This window comes from Scyliorhinus canicula, chromosome 19 (assembly GCF_902713615.1).
Source record: "Scyliorhinus canicula chromosome 19, sScyCan1.1, whole genome shotgun sequence".
NCBI lineage: Eukaryota > Metazoa > Chordata > Chondrichthyes > Carcharhiniformes > Scyliorhinidae > Scyliorhinus > Scyliorhinus canicula.
The window spans coordinates 79,792,883-79,812,148 of NC_052164.1; the positions used below are offsets into that span (position 1 = coordinate 79,792,883).

Sequence of the window (19,266 nt, forward strand, 5' to 3'; positions counted from 1 at the left end):
GGCGTCAACACAACAGAAATCCCATTCCTTCTATTTCACTCTGCCTGCCACCAAAAATTCACCAATGGGCGAGTGTGAAATTCAGACTATTAGTCCAGGGTCCAAAATAAAAGGTCCAGTGGTTTATTCTGAGGTCAGCAAGTCAAAGGTGATGCTGGATAAACCCCTTTTCCAGAATGAGATGGGCATGCAGAGGTGAATTGCTCTTGGAGAAAATTGTACAGGCATTCAGAATCTTCATTCAAAATGGTGCACATAGAGGCCTGGCATTCAACCCCACCCCCATTCAGAGTCCTTTATTTCCAAGCTGTTGCTTGGTTGATGGCAATGTCATTGGCAGTAACTGGTTTTCCCAGCTGCATGAGCCATCTGACATGGCATCCACTTTGGTTTGGACAAAGGATGTGTAATAAGATTGTTAATGTTTCAACAATTAAGAATTTCATAGGAAGTTGTAAGGTCCTTTGTCCTGGCAGACTAATGGCTTATGACATGTAGATGGCCTTTGAATTTGGGTCCTGCAGTCACGAGTTATCAGACTCTCAAAGAACAAAGAAAAATTCAGCACAGGAACAGGCCCTTCGGCCCTCCAAGCCTGTACCAGTCATGATACCACTCTTGGCCAAAACCTCTCTTCAGAGATAAGGTGTTGTCCGCTTCTTTCAATGTCAGAAAGTTCCTTTTTGTTTGAGTCATAGCTAGCCATGGCTTTAGACATTTAAAATCTTTGTCCAGTTTTTAAAATGTTACAAATTAGCCACAATGATCTATTTTATAAAAATAAAGCGTGAGGTCTCAGCTTCCTGACAATTAACGTATTCATATTATGTTGAAATTGTAGTTGTGGAAGATGGGATGATTAAGTCGGGCTATTTAACTAATGGAAACTGCATATCATCATTGATTCAGATGACTTAATTGAATAATGTTCATCTGATTATGTTATCTTTAATAGCTCTACAATTATACTACTTAACAGGCAATTTTACTCTGTTCCCAGGAACAAAGCATGCTACAGAGTTTCCCTGTCCCAGAGGATACTATAACCCTGAGCCAATGACACAAAGTGTGGACAGTTGCCTACCTTGTCCTCCAGGGCACTACTGTGAGAAAGAAAAGCTAACCGGTGTTTCAGGAAAATGCAAAGCTGGTGGGTACTTCATTCAGCTGATTGTAACAGAAGCCGAGCTTGGTTCCATTGGTACCACTCTTGCCTCCGAGAGCACTGGAATTTCAAGGCCTACTCCCAAGATTTGAGCATACAGGTTGCAATGTTGCAATTTTTTGGCTAAGTGTCGTTTTGGGCAGGGAATGTGGTGAACAATATGCTGGCGGCGATGGTAGTTTTTTGTGCCATAGCTTGAGCCACTTTGGGCGCGGGGGAATTTTTGCATGGGCGTCACGCTACTTCTGTAGCGGGGGATTCTGATTCGCCTTCCCCGCCACAGCTGAACACTTAAATCAATGGGGCGCTCTATTTAAAGGCCACCTTAAGTGCTTCACAGCCAATTCCTCTATCAAAGAAGTCTGAACCTCAATATTTGGAGACTTTGCTCACCAGGCTGCTGTCACTGTGGAGCTTTGCCGAGACGTCCTCTACCTGTGCGGAGGAGACCCCCAAGCTAGGTCACCACCCCACATGGGAGGCAGTGGCAGCACTGGTGAACGTCAGTCCCCTGCAGAGGAGGACGGACATCAAGTATAGGAAGAGGATGAATGATTTCCTCCATTGTGCCTGGATAACTCTCTTCTCAGCTATCACCCACTCTCACGTCCAAAGGGAGCTCAGTCACTGCCATCTCAAGGGTCACCACCACTCACTCTTCCACATACTTCCTCATCTCCCCTCTGGCTTATTGTCTCCTCCCATCCCTGCTCCCACTCACCAACCAGACATGCCCGACATCCTTACCATCTGCCCTGGCACGCAGCCTGCTTCCACTCTCGCCATTTGTTTTCTTGCAGGACAGGCTAGCTCACAACAAACAGGAGAGATCCCGGAGGGATGCCTGATTTTAAAATCCTCTCTGCATTAGAGAAGAGAGACATGAAGCTGGCCGGTGATGAAATGGACCGAGGGTGAGGTGGATGCCAAAAAGAAACAAGTGAGGACCCAGCACACCATCATCCGTCACGCTAATCTAACGTGAGTTCTGTCACTTCCACCCTTCTGTTTCTGCCAAGCACTAACATCAGAGGAAGAGCCCAGTGCCTCCACCAGCCAGGCAGAGTCCATCCCAGACACCAGCAAGGATGAACTCGCCAAAGTGAAGATCGAAGGGGCGTAACAGCTTTTGTTTCACCAGCGCAGAGGAACACACCTCGGTGGTACTTAGTGGTATAGAGGCCTTGGGATCACAGTGTGGTGAGAACCTCACTCTCTGGTCCACAGCAGGTAGAGGCAAGGATGTCCGAGAGGATTGCTGAAAGCCAGGACTCTGCTGAACCCCAGTCTGATGTCCTCTGGACACGGCCATTCCTCAGTTGCTTGATTTGCAAACGCAAAGTCGGGAACATCAAGAAGGGATGTCAGCTACACACCTCGATTGAAAGGAGGAGGAGTCCAAACGCCTTCTGGCTGAGGAAATCATGGCGGTTCGCTGAGGCAGCCAGATCAGCACTAATGTGAGGAGTGGAGACCTTGGTGCGAGACCTCTGGCCTGCACTGGTGGAGGGCATGACCTCTATGGTGCATGACATGCACTCCATGATGCAAGGTTTTAACAGCATGGTCCAAGCACTAGTGCGCATCCACGAGTGCCAACAACAGAGGGTAGTGTGGCTTCATGACCTCCCTCCAGCTGCCCCTCTATGGCAAGGAGGAAACCAGGGGCCATTGAGCACCCACAGGGAGGAGGTGAAGCTGGTGCACAGCCCGGGGCATCTCACCCAGGATTCTGAGAGTGTCCAGCCCATCTGAAATGAAATGAAGATCGCTTATTGTCACAAGTAGGCTTCAAATGAAGTTACTGTGAAAAACCCCTAGGTGCCACATTCCGGCGCCTGTTTGGGGAGGCTGGTACGGGAATTGAACCCATGCTGCTGGCCTGTCTGGGTCTGCTTTAAAAGCCAGCTATTTAGCCCAATGTGCTAAACCAGCCACCTCTAGTGACCGAATCAGCTCCAGCCCCTCCATCCAAGTGGGATGGCACCGCCAAACAGCAGAACCCCAAAAGCTCTCTGCAATGCTGTCAGCCCATTGGCTAGCATACCCACACATTGACAGAATACATCAGTCATATCGGTTTGACCTTGCTAATGAATACAACCCCACAACGTTCAGCACTACCACTCAATCCAGTCATTGTGAAAGTCTGATCTCAGCCCGTGGACCCCAGCACCTAGACCCTTCTCAAAAGTGTGCATCTGACTGAGATGACCCGTAACCTCAGGACAAATCTACCTAAGGAGGAGCCTAGTTCAGAGAGAGATTAAACTTTCTGTGTTACATGGCCCTGATAGAACCCTGGTCACTGAGAGTTTGCATGCTACCGTCAGCCAGGCAGGAGTCAGATATTCGCAATAGCACTTTGAGGAACAATTCATGTTCCCCCACTCAAAGTCGTCATCATCATCCTGCAACGTTAGAACTATAGGCAACTGCTCACCTCCCCATGATAAGAGCTAATCCAATGAGGGTGTGCACTGCCAACAATCAGATGGAAAGGGACATCAGCATCATGGGATGTTATCGCAATTCATGCTATGAGGGCGTCCCGAGTTCCCTTGCACCTTCTGGTCGTCATCATTGCCTGATGACCTTCCTATGCTCTCTCCAGGACCTCATGATCATCGTCCACCTCAGTGTCACCTTCATCAGAGGAAACATGCTCCTCAGGCAGTTCCTTGCTCTGTTGGACCATGTGCATGGCACAGCAGGCGGCCACGATGTGAGTCACCATCAGTGGATTTTATTGCAGGGTTTCACCAGACTGGCCTAGGCACTATAACTTCTTCTTCAGCATCCCGATGGTCTGCTCCTCCAAGGCACAAGTAACCGCATGAGCCTCATTAATTATGCTGCATTCTGTGGCCCTCCACACTGGCATCATCACCCATATCCTCAGAGGGCACCCCTTGTTTCTGCGGAGCGCTCCGTGTAGCTGTTGTGCTCGCTCAAAAGCATCTGGGATTGGATTCTCTGTTCCTCCGCGCCACATCTCCATTTCACCTCGCCAGCGGGATGCTCCGTTACGCCAGCCGGTCAATGGGGTTTCCCATTGTGGGGCAGCCCACGCTGCCAGGAAACCCCGGGCTGCCTGCAAAACGGAGCATCCAGCCCCAGGTATCTAAGGATGAAGCTATTGTGAAGGAGAGAAAGTGGCATTGTGATATTGTCACTGGATTAGTAATCCAGAGACCCGGAATCAGGCTCTCGGGACCTGGGTTCGAATCCCACCATGGCAGTTGGTGAAGTTTGAATTTGATAACAATCTGGAATTAGAAGTCTAAAGGTGACCATGAAATTAATTGTCGTTAAAAACCCATCAGGTTCACTGGTGTCCTTTTAGGGAAGGAAACCTATCATCCTTACCTGGACTGGCCTACATGTGACTCCAGATCCACAGCAATGTGGTTGACTCTTAAATGCCCTCTGGGCTGGGCAATGAATGCTGGCCCAGCCAGCGACATCCACATCCTGTGAATGAATAAAGAACTCCCCTATAATGTAGCACATGCCTGGAGGATGCATTTTATGTGATTGCAGACCAGCTAAATATTAAGAGAATTGAAGCCCTTTTTGTTGTTGATAAACTGCACTCGGAGAGATCAGAGAGCCCCATGAATGCAGCCAATGTCACTTGTGGAAAGCTTGCTTTCTGGCCATCTCCCATGCCTCTCCCGGCTGGCTGAAATGGATGTAGTTGTGGGCCCTGGTGAAAAGTGTGTCCATCATCCCTTTGATTCACAGTGGATGCTTGCGAGCTGCCGTAAAGGTCACTGGTGGAGCCCTGAATGGGTGTGTAAAAGTTGAGGGTGGATGTGACTTTTAAAGATGGGCAGTGGATGCCCACCAAGCCCCTCTGGCACCAGCTCTTGCTAGGAGTGACACAAATGAAGCACCATGTCCCTGGACAGGTGAAGCCATCTCCAATATTGGTGCCGTCTGTAGACTTTAGGCTCTAGAAGGCACTTCCGAGAGATCGCTCTCTCGGGTCCTTGCTGTGGCTGCAGAGCAGGACCTGCGACCCCTTCCTCCTCGCGTTTCTGCTCCTGCATCTGGAGAGCCAGAGCCTCCATTGACCTCGCCTATCCTCTCGACGTGCTAGAAGAATGATAAGTCAGTTCCACAGACTCCATCTCTCTCTCTCTCTCTCTCTCTCCATCTCTCTCTCTCTCTCTCTCTCTCTCCATCTCTCTCTCTCTCTCTCTCTCTCTCTCTCTCTCTCTCTCTCTCTCTCTCTCTCTCTCTGATGCCACTTACTGCAAGGGAAGAAAGAGTGAAGATTGGGAAATTGCCTCCAGGGGTTGACCCTTTGCTCATCCACCCCCAGGAGTAGCATATCTATGGTCACTGACTACTGTCCAACCATCACATTGAGGACCTGTCCCTAACGGTCTCTCTGTATCGACATGACCGCACAGTACCCTTTCCCCACTCAGCCTGAACGAGTGGCCGCAGGTCTCGAAACTCTCCTGAACTCTGGTATAAGATGCAGGTACCTACCCTTGGGCCAATGCAAGGCCCTGCGTGCTACCCTGTCACAGAGGGGGTGACTGGGAGGGCCCTGTAAGGATTCCCACAACCTGATGGAGCAGGGTGCTCTGCAGTGACTTTGCCAATGGTTGGGGAGGGTATATGTGCTCAACATCTCAGCGAGTGGTGCAGGGATAGCATGGCGCACTCATAATTGAGAGCGAGTGTGGACAGGGTTAACTGCAGATCAGTAAGCAGTGGCACTTGCACTCATTAATGGTGAGAAAGTGGGATTAATTGTCTCAGCTGTCAAAGTCAAGGAATATTAATACACTAGTGGCTCAGTGATCTGGTGGGCAAAGGAATGTTTGTTGTTATGCCTCTATTAGAGTTAACATAATCGGTTATAAACTTGCGAGCACTGCACACCATACCCTCCCCTTGCCCAACTTTGTGGATCCTTCATACCTTGTCCACTGGACACCCATCAGTCCAGGCTCCCCTTTCCAGTGTCAGGGCCCTTCAAGGAGGCAGAGGTCCATCAGCTGAAGATGTCAGCCTCCGGATGGATCAGCTTTAAAAGTGGCTTCCTTGTGCGCAGTGGTTAGCATTTGGACTATGGCGCTGAGGACCCGGGTTCGAATCCCAGCCATGGGTCCGTGTTGAGTTTGTACATTCTCCCTGTGTCTGTGTGTGTTTCACGCCCCACAACCCAAAGATGTGTTGGTTAGGTGGATTGGCCACGCTAAATTGCCCCGTAATTAGAAAAGAAATAATTGGGTCCTCTAAATTTAAAAGAAAAGTGGCTAAGTTCCCCTCAGCGATTAGTCCTTGTGAATTAACAGCCTGCCATCTCAACCTTGTAAACCCCCAACCTTCAGATGCGTGATTGGTTCGCACCCCCACCCCCCCACCACCTTAGTTCAGCCCCGTTTGTTATTTCAATTGGGGAACAGCAATCTGTTCCACATCATTTTTTAAAAATTAGATATTTGTATGCAACAAGTCTTGATCATATTTGATGTTGTTTTCTCACATTCCATTTGCCATAGGCTGGTTTTGTGTATCAGCTGCCTGGACCTCCCAGCCATTTGATCTTGATAACTACACGACTGCGAATTGCCTCTGCCCAGCAACAGCTACGGGGGGAAAATGCCAAGCAGGTTTTTACTGTCCTGAAGGTAGCATTGAGCCAACCGCCTGCCCACCAGGGGCTTACTGCAATGATTCAGGTTAGTTTAACCGTTTTCTTTTTCTCAGCACTTTTGTCACACTCCCCCATTGAGAGCAGAATATTCCCAGCCAAGTGGAAGCAGGTCCCAATGTCGGAATCCCTATGTGATGCTGCCCTCCTCCAGTTTTCCCTGGTACAATTTCCAAGTCCGGCAAGGAATGGCAGGGAAACAATAGAGCCAATTTAAAAGCAATCAATAGCCTTGAAGCATGAATTCCTTCTGTTCCATCGGCAGACAGTTTCTGCCAAGGTGAGTGCTCAGCCGCAAGAGCTCTTCATTGAAACTGACAAGCTGGGAATGCTTTGATCAGTTACACCGAAGAGCTCCAGCCATGGTCGGGCGAGAGGCTGCTTTTCAAAATATTTTTTTCTCAGAGAGTGCTGCCACTGCTTGACAGGTGATTGCCAACTTCTCTGCTGAGGCCAGAAGCCACACCACTGCCAACGGATCCAGCCACAGCACCAACTGCCTCCTCCTCAGTCTAATGCCTCTCCTCAGAGCAAAGGGGATAGACACTGAGATCCAGCTGGAAGGAGGAGATATCCTCAACGCAAGGTCTGCAGGTAGAGGATCAGCTCGCTAAACACCTCAGTACCAGTGCCTCAGGAGACTTGGATGTCACTACTGACATCACCAGCTTCCTGGACCAGAACCTGCAGGTAGGCACACGTTGTCAGAGATCAACAAGGTGCATGTCACTGGGGAGGACCTCTCCTTTCCCTAAATCTCTTGGCAAGTTTGGTGATCTCTTCTTCTGCAGGAAGTGAAAGCGTTGAGTGTTCATAATGGCTTGTGTGTAAAGAAGAGAAGAACAACATTTGTATCTGATCCCTGTGAGGCCTGGGTGCAGAGGGCAATCTGATGAGGGCGAGTGCGATTAGCTGTTTGGGTGGGAATGTGAGGTGCCTCAGAAAGAGAAATGAGTACAGGTGCAAGGTAAGGTGTGTTGTGCAGAAGCAAGTGTGGACATTGACACCTGAAACGTTATACCACTCACTTGTCAAGCCTGCCTTGAGCAGCAACTGTCCCCCATCCCTCCGGTCTGCCTCTAGAAGTCTGCTTCCAGATTGCTGGCCTAGTCCTTGACACCTCGGGATGTCTGGAAGCCAACAAAACTTCCACAATGACAAAAGGCCTTAATAGATCTTCGATAGAGGCTTAGCTGGCTATCCACAGCCTGTAGATAGCTTGCCCTGCTGCCATCCACCCCCACGCCCCTAACCCTCAATCTAACATCAAGGGCTATGGTTTGGGGGCAGGATGGTTCTGGCAGACTGGTGCACCGACCAGAAGTGCAAAATTCCAGGCACAGCTACTGTTCTAATATACATGTATTGTAAATAGATATACTTCTTTGGAAGGGGATAGAATAATCTTTTAAAAAAGAAAAGCAAAATGGCTTTAAGGATAGAAGCATGCCATCACTGGATGGGAAATGTGTCATGTGATCCAGTTTCACTTTGGTGAACAGAACAGAGCACATACAACTCTGCTGCTGATACCCATGTATATATGTTATTATGTTTCTAGTTTAAATAAATGAACACGCAACATGTTTATACAATGTTTTAAATGATTGATACCTTTTATTTCATTATTAAAAACATGACGCCTACTTCGTGCTTGCTTGAGTCGGGTCCTTTCTCGACAGATGCTGCCAGAGTGTTTCTAGCATTTTCTCTTTTTGTTTCATTTAAGTTTTTATTAACACTTTTGTATGATTTTTACTGCAGAATACACAATTGAAGTGCTTTGGATTATATGTTTCTGGACTTGCTTATTGGTATTAAAGCTGGCACATGCTTTGCTTTAAAGTTTTTTTTCTGGGTTGGAAATTGATACATTCACAACTTTAAACTTTTGTAAAATTGTGGTATCTGGACAACAAACTTAGCTACATAAGCTGGATTTTAGATGTTCCATAACAAGCCAGTTCACTTACCCCATTCACAAATGCACATGATCCTCAGTGAAGCCTAGGCCCTCACAATAATGCTACATTCTAATCATTTAACATCAAGCATAACATTTCCTATAGTGCAGAAGGAGGGCATTCAGCCCATCAAGTCTGTGCCAATCCTCTGAAAGAGCACCTTACCCAGGTCCTCTTCCCCCACCCTATCCCTGTAACCCCAGTTAACCTTCACATCTTTAGATGTTAAGGAGAAGATTTAGCGTGGCTAATCCACATAACCTGCACATCTTTGGAATGTGGGAGGAAACCAGAGCACCCGGAGGAAAACAATGCAGACATGAGGAGAACGTACAAACTCCACTCAGTCACCCAAGGCTGGAATTGAACCTTGGTCACTGGTGCTGTGCAGTGGTAACCACTGTGTCACCTTGCTGTCTAGAATCCCCTCAGAAATGTTCTGCACCATGGGAGGCTGTGAGATGGAGGCTTTGTATTGTACTGCTGCCTTTTGGCAAAGTGTGAACAATGTTCATCCGCGTCATTAGAATAACTAAAGAGGTGACACACTTTATTGTGCAAGATCTGGTCTCCAGCAATGCCAGATAAGCAGCAGAGTCTAAAGGTAGTAATTATTGTCATAATATGCACATCAGTATATCATGGTGCAGATGCACACTGACTGACGCACTGCAAGACCAATCCACACACACAACACCGCAGCCAATCACCAGTTAGAGCACACTCACTATGAAGACAGAGGGAACTAGTTTTCCCGTTCATTCGGGATGCAGCCTCTAAGAAGGACAGAGCTCACAGCTTGTAGCACAGATGTTTACCATGTGCTGATAGTATAGACTGGTCAGGAAAGGCATAGGTCTTCAGTTTAATCTAACATACTTTCACTGTGGGTTGACACTATGTTCAACAATTCCTAGCTTAATAAAATAGTGTTGTACTATTTCAAGTGTTGGTAGCCTGTATGTGTTACTGCTGAGGTAAACGCATTCTCCACAGATCCAGAGTACCCAACACATCAATTATCAGAGTTTTATAAATCATGATTGCTTTGACTTGTGTTGTAAGGGTATTCGGCAGCAAGGGTTAATGTGGGATTGGAGAACAAGACTGGCCACATTGTAATGTAGAGAGTCACATGATGGTAGGTTGCGTGTAGAGGGAGTCGGAGTTAAGTCTGCATGAAGATAGCACCGAAGTAAGGCAAAATCTTAATTATGTATATAGTTAATGTCCAACTACAGAAGCCTCAAAACATCTTAGTGAGACACCAAACAGCCTTATAACAAGACTAAATTCTGTGTGTGTGACTCTTTAAAGAATAGATAATTGGATCAATCTATTGAGGAACATTATTTAATAAGTCCAGTTGTTATCTGGTTTGTGACATTTTGATCAATGTTGAGAAATTTTGATTGTAATTAAAAGCATTTGGCTTTGTAATAAGAGCTGGAAAATATTGTATTTCAATGGGTTGCAGTTTGTGTTTAGGAGTGACGTGTAGAATCTGCTTCTATTCCTGTTGTGCTGCAGGTTTGGCAGAGCCCAGTGGGGAATGCAGCCCTGGTTATTATTGCAGAGGGGGAGCCACTCAACCACAGAACATTGATGGTATCACTGGTAATATTTGCCCCCGAGGTTCATACTGTGGTAAGTGTAGTAAATACAAATGCATGAAAGCAAAAGACAGAAAAAGGCAATTCTATTCTGTACTGTTACAGTGCAATGTAAAGGACCCTGGGACCCCAACCCCAGCAGTCTCGCATCTCAAATGGCAGAAATGTACTTTCCTTCAAGGTGGAGAGAAAAAAGTCGATCTACCAGTTTAAAAAAAATTCATTTCTGACCACCAAAGTTTCAGGAGAGCAGTGCAACTGGGAGGCACATCACCCCGCCGCCCCCAGCTTTTCTCCCAGCTTCTGTACACTGTTATGTCAGCAGCAGACGCCAGCTCCAATATTTGCAGTAAATCTACGTTTAAAATGGTGGTGATCTACCTCCTGATCGCTTAACCAATTTCTACACCTGCATAACTTGTACATTTGCCCCATGGTCTGTCCTAACTTGTGTATCTCAGGTAGGCACGATGCAGCCTCATGGCATAGTTACATGACTACCGTCAATCGGAGTGATTACATTTCAAAACTCAAATCTTGTGTTACTGGACTGTGGCCTCCACTGGAATTTTCCCTACACAACAGCCCCTCACAATCAGGCTGGCTTTCAGGCAGGGAACCTGCTTGGAATAGGTTTGTAAGTAAAATTAACCCGTGCACTAGCCAGCTCCCCTTCCCCTCCGCTCTGCTCCCCAACCCCCTGCAACACACACATGCACGCACAAACTCATCAAGATCCCATCCTGTGGCCATTCTGGTGGATTCTCACTTGAACTATGACAGGGATCTGCTGGAACAGATTAACCTCAGCCAAGACCCCAACACCTTCAGTGACCAGTGTGGAAATGTCCTCTTCAGTCTATTGCTCGTTGAAGTGTGATTTGTTCCCATGTTACTCAGATGTGATTCCAGAGCAGTGACCCTAGTGCGACCGACGCCAAATAAAATGTTTACCACATAAAATTGTTTTTGGAAATGACACACAATTTGATAATACTGGTATGTTCCATGAAAGGAAATAATTATGGAGCTTTGAATATTGTGCTATATGTGAGGAATTCCGTCATGGTCCTTTAAAGAAGATATTTAACCAAAGTCCTGTCCAACTGTGCCCTGGGTTGAGGTGGACTTTACATGGAATGCACTTTTTCTTTCTTTATCCCTTCATGGAATGTAGGCTTTGCTGACGAGGCTAGAATTTGTTTCCCATCCCTAATTACTCTTGGACTGAATGGCTTGCAAGTCCAAGTCAAAGGGTCAACCACATTTCTGAATTCACTCGACAAATTAAAGGCTCTTTTCCCTCTCTGGAATTCTTAGAATTTATATGTTTTATTTTGCTTAACCAGGTCCTGGATCAGGGGAACCAATACCATGTCCAGTGGGAACGTTCTCTGATACTCGGGCACTGAGTGATGTGTCAGAATGTTTGCTTTGCACAGCTGGGTTTTCCTGTGATCTCCCCGGTCTCACTGCTCCAACTAAAAGCTGCTCGGAAGGTAAGACCATGATCTTCATCTCAGTGTGCTGTCTAATATGCTGTAACTTCTGTCGATATATATTGTTTGAATAATAACTAGAGTTTATTCATATTAGATTGCCAATAACTTTGCACGATAATTTTGATTTTGTGAAATCCACAGCAGAGAAGTAGACCCTTCAGCCCAACTTATACTAATGCTCCATACAAATCTAGGGGCGGCACGGCACTGCTGCCTCACAGCACCAGGGACCCAAGTTCAATTCCAGCCAGTCTGTGTGGAGTACAATGTCTGCAGTGCTCCAGGTTCCTCCCACAGACCAAAGATGTGCAGGCTAGAAAGATTTGACCATGCTAAATTGCCCCTTGGTGTCCAGGGATATACAGATCAGTTTTTGGGGAAATGGGGATAGGGCTGGGTGGATGGGTAGTGGACATGGGTAGAGTGCTCATCTTGGATGTTCTAGCACAGTAAGAAGTCTTACAACTTCCGTGCCTGTAAAGAATTAAATATTTGAGGCAGACTCTATGCTCCAAATGGCCCCCTTCTGCACTGCAGAGATTATATGAAAAAGTCTATGAAGATTCATTGCAACCTATTTGATCTAACCCTATCTGTATGTTGTTCTGTTCCTTTCTCCCTCATGTACTTGCCTAGCTTCTCCTAAAAAGCATCAATGATATTCACCTCCTGTGTGGTAGCAAGTTCCTCATTAAAATGACTCTCCATCTAGATTTTTCTCCTGAAACCTTTTTATTAGGTTTATTGGTTGTTGTAATACGACATTTAAGGGTTGTTGTAATACGACATTTAAGGGTTATCAGCATGACATCACCAGAAGGGAAATGTGTCACTTGATCGTCTTAGTTTCACTTTTGTTTTGTGCAGAGCACACACACAGCTCTAATGCTTCCTTGGCATCATATTTCTTCCGCCAGAAATTATGACGTGGAGTTCCTGTTTATAGACCTGAGGTGTTGTCATAATTCTTTACAGGCATTGCCTGTCTTTTACCAAGCCCTATTCTGGAGCATGGTGTCCTGAGGCCACACTACTCCCCTGTTGGGAGTAATGGCTGTATTCAGGGACCCGCTGCTGAGGAATCCACACATCCTTTGCTATAACTTTAGGTGTCTGGCAGAGAATAGGGCTGCAGCTGCTAGAGTGACCAGAATTGGGAGACTGCTGAGTGGTGGAGGAGTGGGTTGGATAATCCCAACTGACTCATCGGACTTTCCTGAGCATCCAGTTCGTGGCTGATGCATCCAGCACCTTAAAATGGTGGTGCTCGACCCCAATGGCACACTAGGTCTCTCGTATGCTCAGGTATGAGGTGGGCCCCCTTTTGAGCATACCCCTGCTTGGACAGAACTTCACATTGCACCCAAGCCCCAAAACCACCCTTGGATACCGGTGTCCTAGAATCAGAGTCACCTCACAAAAATGCCCTCTGAGCCCTTTAGCATGGTTTAATAGAGCGCATTCCTGTATAGGTTCCATCATTACCTTTGTCTACCATCCAGGCATGCCTTAGTGTACCTGGTTGCCGTCCAGCAGTGGATATCCTTGGTGGTGAGCACTCTACATGGGAGTCCTCCCCCTTACCATCGGGGATCCAGGGTGCAAGATGCTGCACACAGCAATCCCACACAAAGTAGGTTGAGTTGGTTCATGGACTCCCACACCGCATGTGTCTTTTGTGGCCAGGTGAAGTCTGTGGACCACACACAAGTAAATCTGTTGCTTCCTTTTTGGTTGCACTTCAGCCCCATCCTGATCTTCGTGCACCCAGTGCGGAGAGGGCAGGGGAGTAGAAGGGACCCCCTTTGGGCCTGCTCCTAGGCCTAACCAAGCTGGCCCTTACTAGGTTTAGGCAATCAAGGAGGTCTGCCCCTCTTCTATGATGTTGGCTGTGGGGTGCCCTGGAAAGGGAGCACTTGGTGTGTGCCGGCACTATCGAGGCCTTCTGTACCTGGTGGGTACCGCAGAGACTGCGCATTTTATTGACTTGTTGAATCAGTTTTGTTTTAATGTTTTAAGTTTCCTTTGAAATTCCATTTGGTGCAGTATCTCTTTTAAGGAGCTGCATTTGAATTTATTCCTCAATTTGGTGATTTAGTTTATTTGCTCACCCAAAAGAAACGGAACTCTAATGCCTTCATGTTATTTTAATATGTATAACTGTTTTTGAAGGCTAGTCTTAATGAATGAACACACAATGTGCTTGCCAAATCCCTTATGAGCAACTGGTGCCTTGTATTTTGTACAGTAAATACATAATAACATAACATTGATGACTATCTTACGATTATATCCCCTAGATTTTGACTCGCCACAAGCAGAGACAGTTCTTTAGTGTCTATCTTTAAAATTCTTTCAATTTTGAAGACCTCCACATTCTCTTTTCCAGAGAAAAGAGCCTTGGACTCACTTTTTGTTCTGATATTGTTAACTTGCAGTTTGACTATCGTATTATCTGCACCTTCTCTCGTGCCTCTAGGCACTATTTGTAATATGTTAACATTTTTTAAATTCTTTTGTGGGATGTGAGCAACCCTGGCTAAGCCAGTATTTATCGCCCATCCCTAAGTGCCCCTTGAGAAAGTGGTGTTGTGTCTGCCTCTTTGTTCTCGAGGAAAGAACAACTATGGGCGCTGCAGTGAGTGATGGTGGTATAGTGGTGAGCATAGCTGCCTTCCAAGCAGTTGACCCGGGATCGATTCCCGGCCATCGCAATAACAAATAAGAAACTATGGGCGCTGCCACTTCACTTTCTATGAAGCACTAGTGGTAGACGCATAAAAAAATTACGGTTCGGGAAGCATCTGCAACCCTGGTTTAATGGATCCCTGCAGAGCTATAAAAATAAACAATCTGATTCATCACTCTGAATTCCAGCGAGCTGTCAATCCAAAATTGTCAATCCAAAGCTTTTGACAAGTAAAGGGGTGTGAATGTCAATGTAAACAATCCAGTTCAAAGCATTCAGCCACCTAGCCATACACACTGCCTGCAAAAAGCAATTAAATTGATTGTGTGAAAACTACTTCAAAGGTTTCCACCATGTTTTAAAGGCATAAATTTCATCTTAATCTCACAGACATTTAAACTTGGTATAGGGACGGAGGTTTTTAAAGGGTTTAGGGGTACAGATGGGATAGCTTTCACTCCATTATGAGAAATCATAGAATTTACAGTGCAGAAGGAGGCCATTCAGCCCATCGAGTCTGCACCAGCTCTTTGAAAGAGCACCCTACCCAACCTCACATCTCCACCCTATCCCCATAACCCAGTAACTTCTCCCAACACTAAGGGCAATTTTGAACACTAAGGGCAATTTATCATGGCCAATCCACCTAACCTGCACATCTTTGGACTGTGGGAGGAAACCGGAGCACCCGGAGGAAACCCACGCACACACTGGGAGAACGTGCAGACTCCGCACAGTGAACCAAGCCGGGAATAGAACCTGGCACCCTGGAGCGGTGAAGCAATTGTGCTAACACCATGCTACTGTGCTGACCTTATTCTTACATACTGACTTACTGTATAAAAGTTTTATGGGTGCAAATGAGTATATTTTGACTTGTGGGAAAACTTTAACTTTTACATACTGTATGACTGTTTAATGAGTTTTAAAGGCTGAAAATGGGAATAACAGCCAAAGAAGCCCCATCCCGTGGAAGACCCTTGACCTGAGCCCCTCCAGCCCTGCACAAGCCCTCTGACCTGAACCTCCCATGAAGGATTCCCCCCCCCTCCCCCCCCAAAAACCCTGGACGCAATTGTTGGGAGGGTACTTATCACCTTGTCGCCCCTTGGACTGCAAGCGCCAGGTCCACGCTCCTCAGGACTTGCACTATTTTACGCCAGCGGGACTCTCGGTGCGGCGGGTGGAGGGTTAGAAAATCCCACCGGGCCGGCGAATGGTGTATACTGCCCACCAATGACATGCAAGAGCTGTTTGCATGGTCCCAGCAGGTCAGGCCGGGAAGCCTGGCTGCGCAATTGGCAAACCCACTATGGCTGGTGACAGGGCAGTGGAGCAGTGCAATGGGTCTGGTGCCCGGCAGCCAATCCCATTTTTCAGGTGACCCGCCATTTTCCGCCCAATTGTGAATCGCGATACTAGTATCGGGCATGGAAAATCCACGTCCATGTTGTGTAACTCTTTATTTTATCAGACACAAAGAAAAGATTCTGCATCACCAGTGTTTCTAGCACCCTAAAATCAAATCTTTAAAAACAATCAGGATACGTTACTGCGATGGACTTATCCACAGCTTCCTGTTCTGTCACTGTTACCTATTTAATTTCCTGTTTGCCCTAGGATTCTTCTGTCCACCAGGACAAAATGTGAGCAAGGCTTTTGCGTGTCCTCCAGGACACTACTGTCCAGAGGGAAGTGCAAATCCTAAACTGTGTGACTCCGGCTCATGGCAGGACCTGGAAGGCCAGGTGTGGTGCAAGCCATGTGAAGCAGGTATGGACTAATTAAAGCATGTTCTTTGTTTAGTATCTCGGTTGGGTTCAGCAGTGCTACTCTCCCCTTGGAAGCAGAAAATTGAGGTCAAGCTACACTCCAGGACTGCAGAATGTTAGTCAAGGACAGTGTAGCCACTTTGAAGACATCACAGACAAAACTGAATCTTTTATTACGCTCCTGTATTATCTTGATATACTACGGAGTATAATATGTGTTACTCGAGCCTTGGTTAGCGATGAGGTCTTCTGAATCTCGATGAAGAAGACTTGAACTCGTCCAGTGGTAACAAGAGGTTTATTGAGTAACTATAACAATAATTGCATGAGTTCTTTAACATTAATACTAGTGATAAGGTTGACAAGATCTAACTACAGTAACTAAACTAACCATCTGAGCTAATCTGATACTCCTGCCCTTGTCACAGACCATCCGAAAGTGAGCGAGAGAGACCCAGTGTGGTTGCTTTTATACCTCTGTTGGTCTGGCCCTCTAGTGATCATGAGGTGCCACTGATTACATATGCACAGACAGAGATCACTACACTGAGAGGCCTAATTGAGGCCAATTTGCAGGAATTGTTCTCAATCGAAAGGAAAAAGCTGAGTGGTGACCTTACAGAGATCTTTTGAAGTTATAAGGGTTTTGTTAGTGTAAGTTTAGGGAAAATCTTTCCATTGCAGCCAAGTCCAAAGACAAGTGCGAGACATTTGAACTGGTCAGCAATAAATTCAGTAAAGAATTCAATAATTGAGGCAATCAGCATAGATAGGTGTCATGATATGCAAACATGGAACCAATGAACACTCCGAATAGGACACAACCAATGGGCAGTCAGGACACTCAGAGGTGGCATCACCACAAGGGGACATGACATAAACACTATAAAAGGGATGAAGCACTCACACCCTTCCTCTTTCCACAGACAGATATTTAGAAAGTCAGACAGGGTTAATCAGCAGCATCACACCCCAGCACGTGGCTTAGAGCAAGCTGGTACAGTTAGGCTGAGTTACTGCAGTTCGATTAGCAGAGAATCAAACTCATTTGAGAAGTATTAATAAATTACTAAACGCATTTAACTCATTTCAGAGTCTGGAGCATCCTTTAGTTAAGACTGCATCAAGTAGCAGCCTGTGTTATCCGAAGCAGCATAACACAACAATAGGTTCCAGAACTGCAGATAAACAAAGCTTTGGAGAGCACTCACTCCCATCATTAGATGCTGCCATGGCATTTTCCATGTCCTCTGAACCAACTAGACTTTTCATCAGGCCTCGTTCCCAGGTTAGCTTTCAACCAGGGCACAGTATGCCAGCTCGATTTAAAATCAGTCCCTGGGGGCGATCTACCGGCAACCCCACAGCCGAAAGGCAGGGCGCAATATGGCCAGTAAATGATGGAAGACCCCGCTCCCGGGATCTCCCAGCTCACTACACCTCGCGAGATCCAACGCAATGTCACGAGATGCCGTAACGTGAAGCTCACCCATTGTGGGCGGGATCACATTTTGGCAAATCTGCATATTACAAGGATATAGCTAATCTCACTCGAATATGTAGTTGTGAGGTAACCAAGGCATTGGGATCTATCAACTTTGCCTTGGAGACCTCGAGCGAGTGCTGTTCATTCATGGTCTCCGCAAATGGGGACCAGACGGAATGGCACTTGTGGAGCCTCCCCCGGGGGTCGGAGGCCCCCAGGTGCTTGCGCTCTGGGCAGGGTGGCACCCTGGCAGTGCCACATGGGTGACATCCTGACACTGCCAAGGCTGACATTTTTCACGTGGCGGTGATCGGACTAGGGAAGTGCACTGCATGGGTGCAGGGTGGGCCCGTGGACCCCCCCTTGTACTGAGTTGGGGCTTGGGGGACGTTCAGGGATGAATGGCGTCCTGATTTCTCGCTGCACTTGAGGATTTCTAGCAAGGTGAGCTCCTCGGTGCAGTAAATGAGGTAAGTGCGACCTCGGGTGCGCATTCCTCACGAGGCCCCATATCTGGATGGGCATTAGATTGGTGATGTGACCATCAATTCACTTGAGACACGATAGGAAGTAAACTGTGGCTTTAATAGACTTACAACTGAGCCTGCCTGTGATCAGAAGAACTGAGGGCAGACTCACAAGGCTGCAGTACTTTATACCTCCGGTAGTGGGAGGGGCCATGGGCGGATCCATTGGCGGAGCCAAAGTTGGAGCCCTGTACAAGCTCCTCATCTCCCCCTGTGGGCAGAGCCTCGCAACGGCTCACAGACAGAGCCCACAAGGACACAATGCTGTACAGTGTGAATTAAGCAATGTACATTCACCACAATTAGCAGGTTGTTTCTTGGTGCTGTGAACCTCGGGGAAACACACAGCTAAACGCACTGGCTATGTGAGTCTGTTCCCATTCGGTTAGATCAGGCACGCTGTGATTTATAAATAGAGGATACAGCTACAGATGATATGAACTGGGTATAATTAGGCTGGCCATAATTTGATGTTTAATTGCAGTAATAACTGCAGCTGAAGTTCAATTAATGATATTGTTATTTGCAACTTTTCATTCTCTTTTTAATTTTCATTTTAAAGTGTGAATTGCATATGTTACGAATGCTCCCAATTTTTTATATGCAAAATGGAACTGAACACTTCAATCATAACATTGGGCTGAATTTTATTCGCTTCGATGGCTAGTCTTAAGGGTACTCATAATGTGTAGGGTATGCACCTACCCACCCATTGCCAACTTGTATCAAATTGTATGGGGACGGTGAAGGTGTCAAGAAGCCCACCATCTCCTGAATCTAATGACTCCGTTAAATGCCGATTACTGAGGAAAGACGCCCATGCAGGTGCTACAGCTTTAACTACACAGACTCCTGTCAAGCAAGGGGGATT

The 19,266-nt window shown here is 46.7% G+C and overlaps 1 protein-coding gene and 1 non-coding gene across 2 annotated transcripts in view; both read left to right on the top strand.

Moving 5' to 3' along the window:
* Nucleotides 1-17,137, top strand: part of LOC119954018 (multiple epidermal growth factor-like domains protein 6) — a 73,100-nt gene extending 55,963 nt beyond the window's left edge. Inside the window, exons 14-19 of the mRNA XM_038778793.1 lie at nucleotides 1,001-1,150; nucleotides 6,691-6,870; nucleotides 10,337-10,453; nucleotides 11,769-11,918; nucleotides 16,231-16,383; nucleotides 17,067-17,137. Of these exons, the coding sequence (XP_038634721.1) occupies nucleotides 1,001-1,150; nucleotides 6,691-6,870; nucleotides 10,337-10,453; nucleotides 11,769-11,918; nucleotides 16,231-16,383; nucleotides 17,067-17,137 (821 nt within the window). The remainder of the gene's footprint in view (nucleotides 1-1,000; nucleotides 1,151-6,690; nucleotides 6,871-10,336; nucleotides 10,454-11,768; nucleotides 11,919-16,230; nucleotides 16,384-17,066) is intronic.
* trnag-ucc lies at nucleotides 14,564-14,635 on the top strand. The gene has a single exon. It is a non-coding gene; the product is annotated as a tRNA-Gly (tRNA).
* Nucleotides 17,138-19,266: the final 2,129 nt, after the last annotated feature.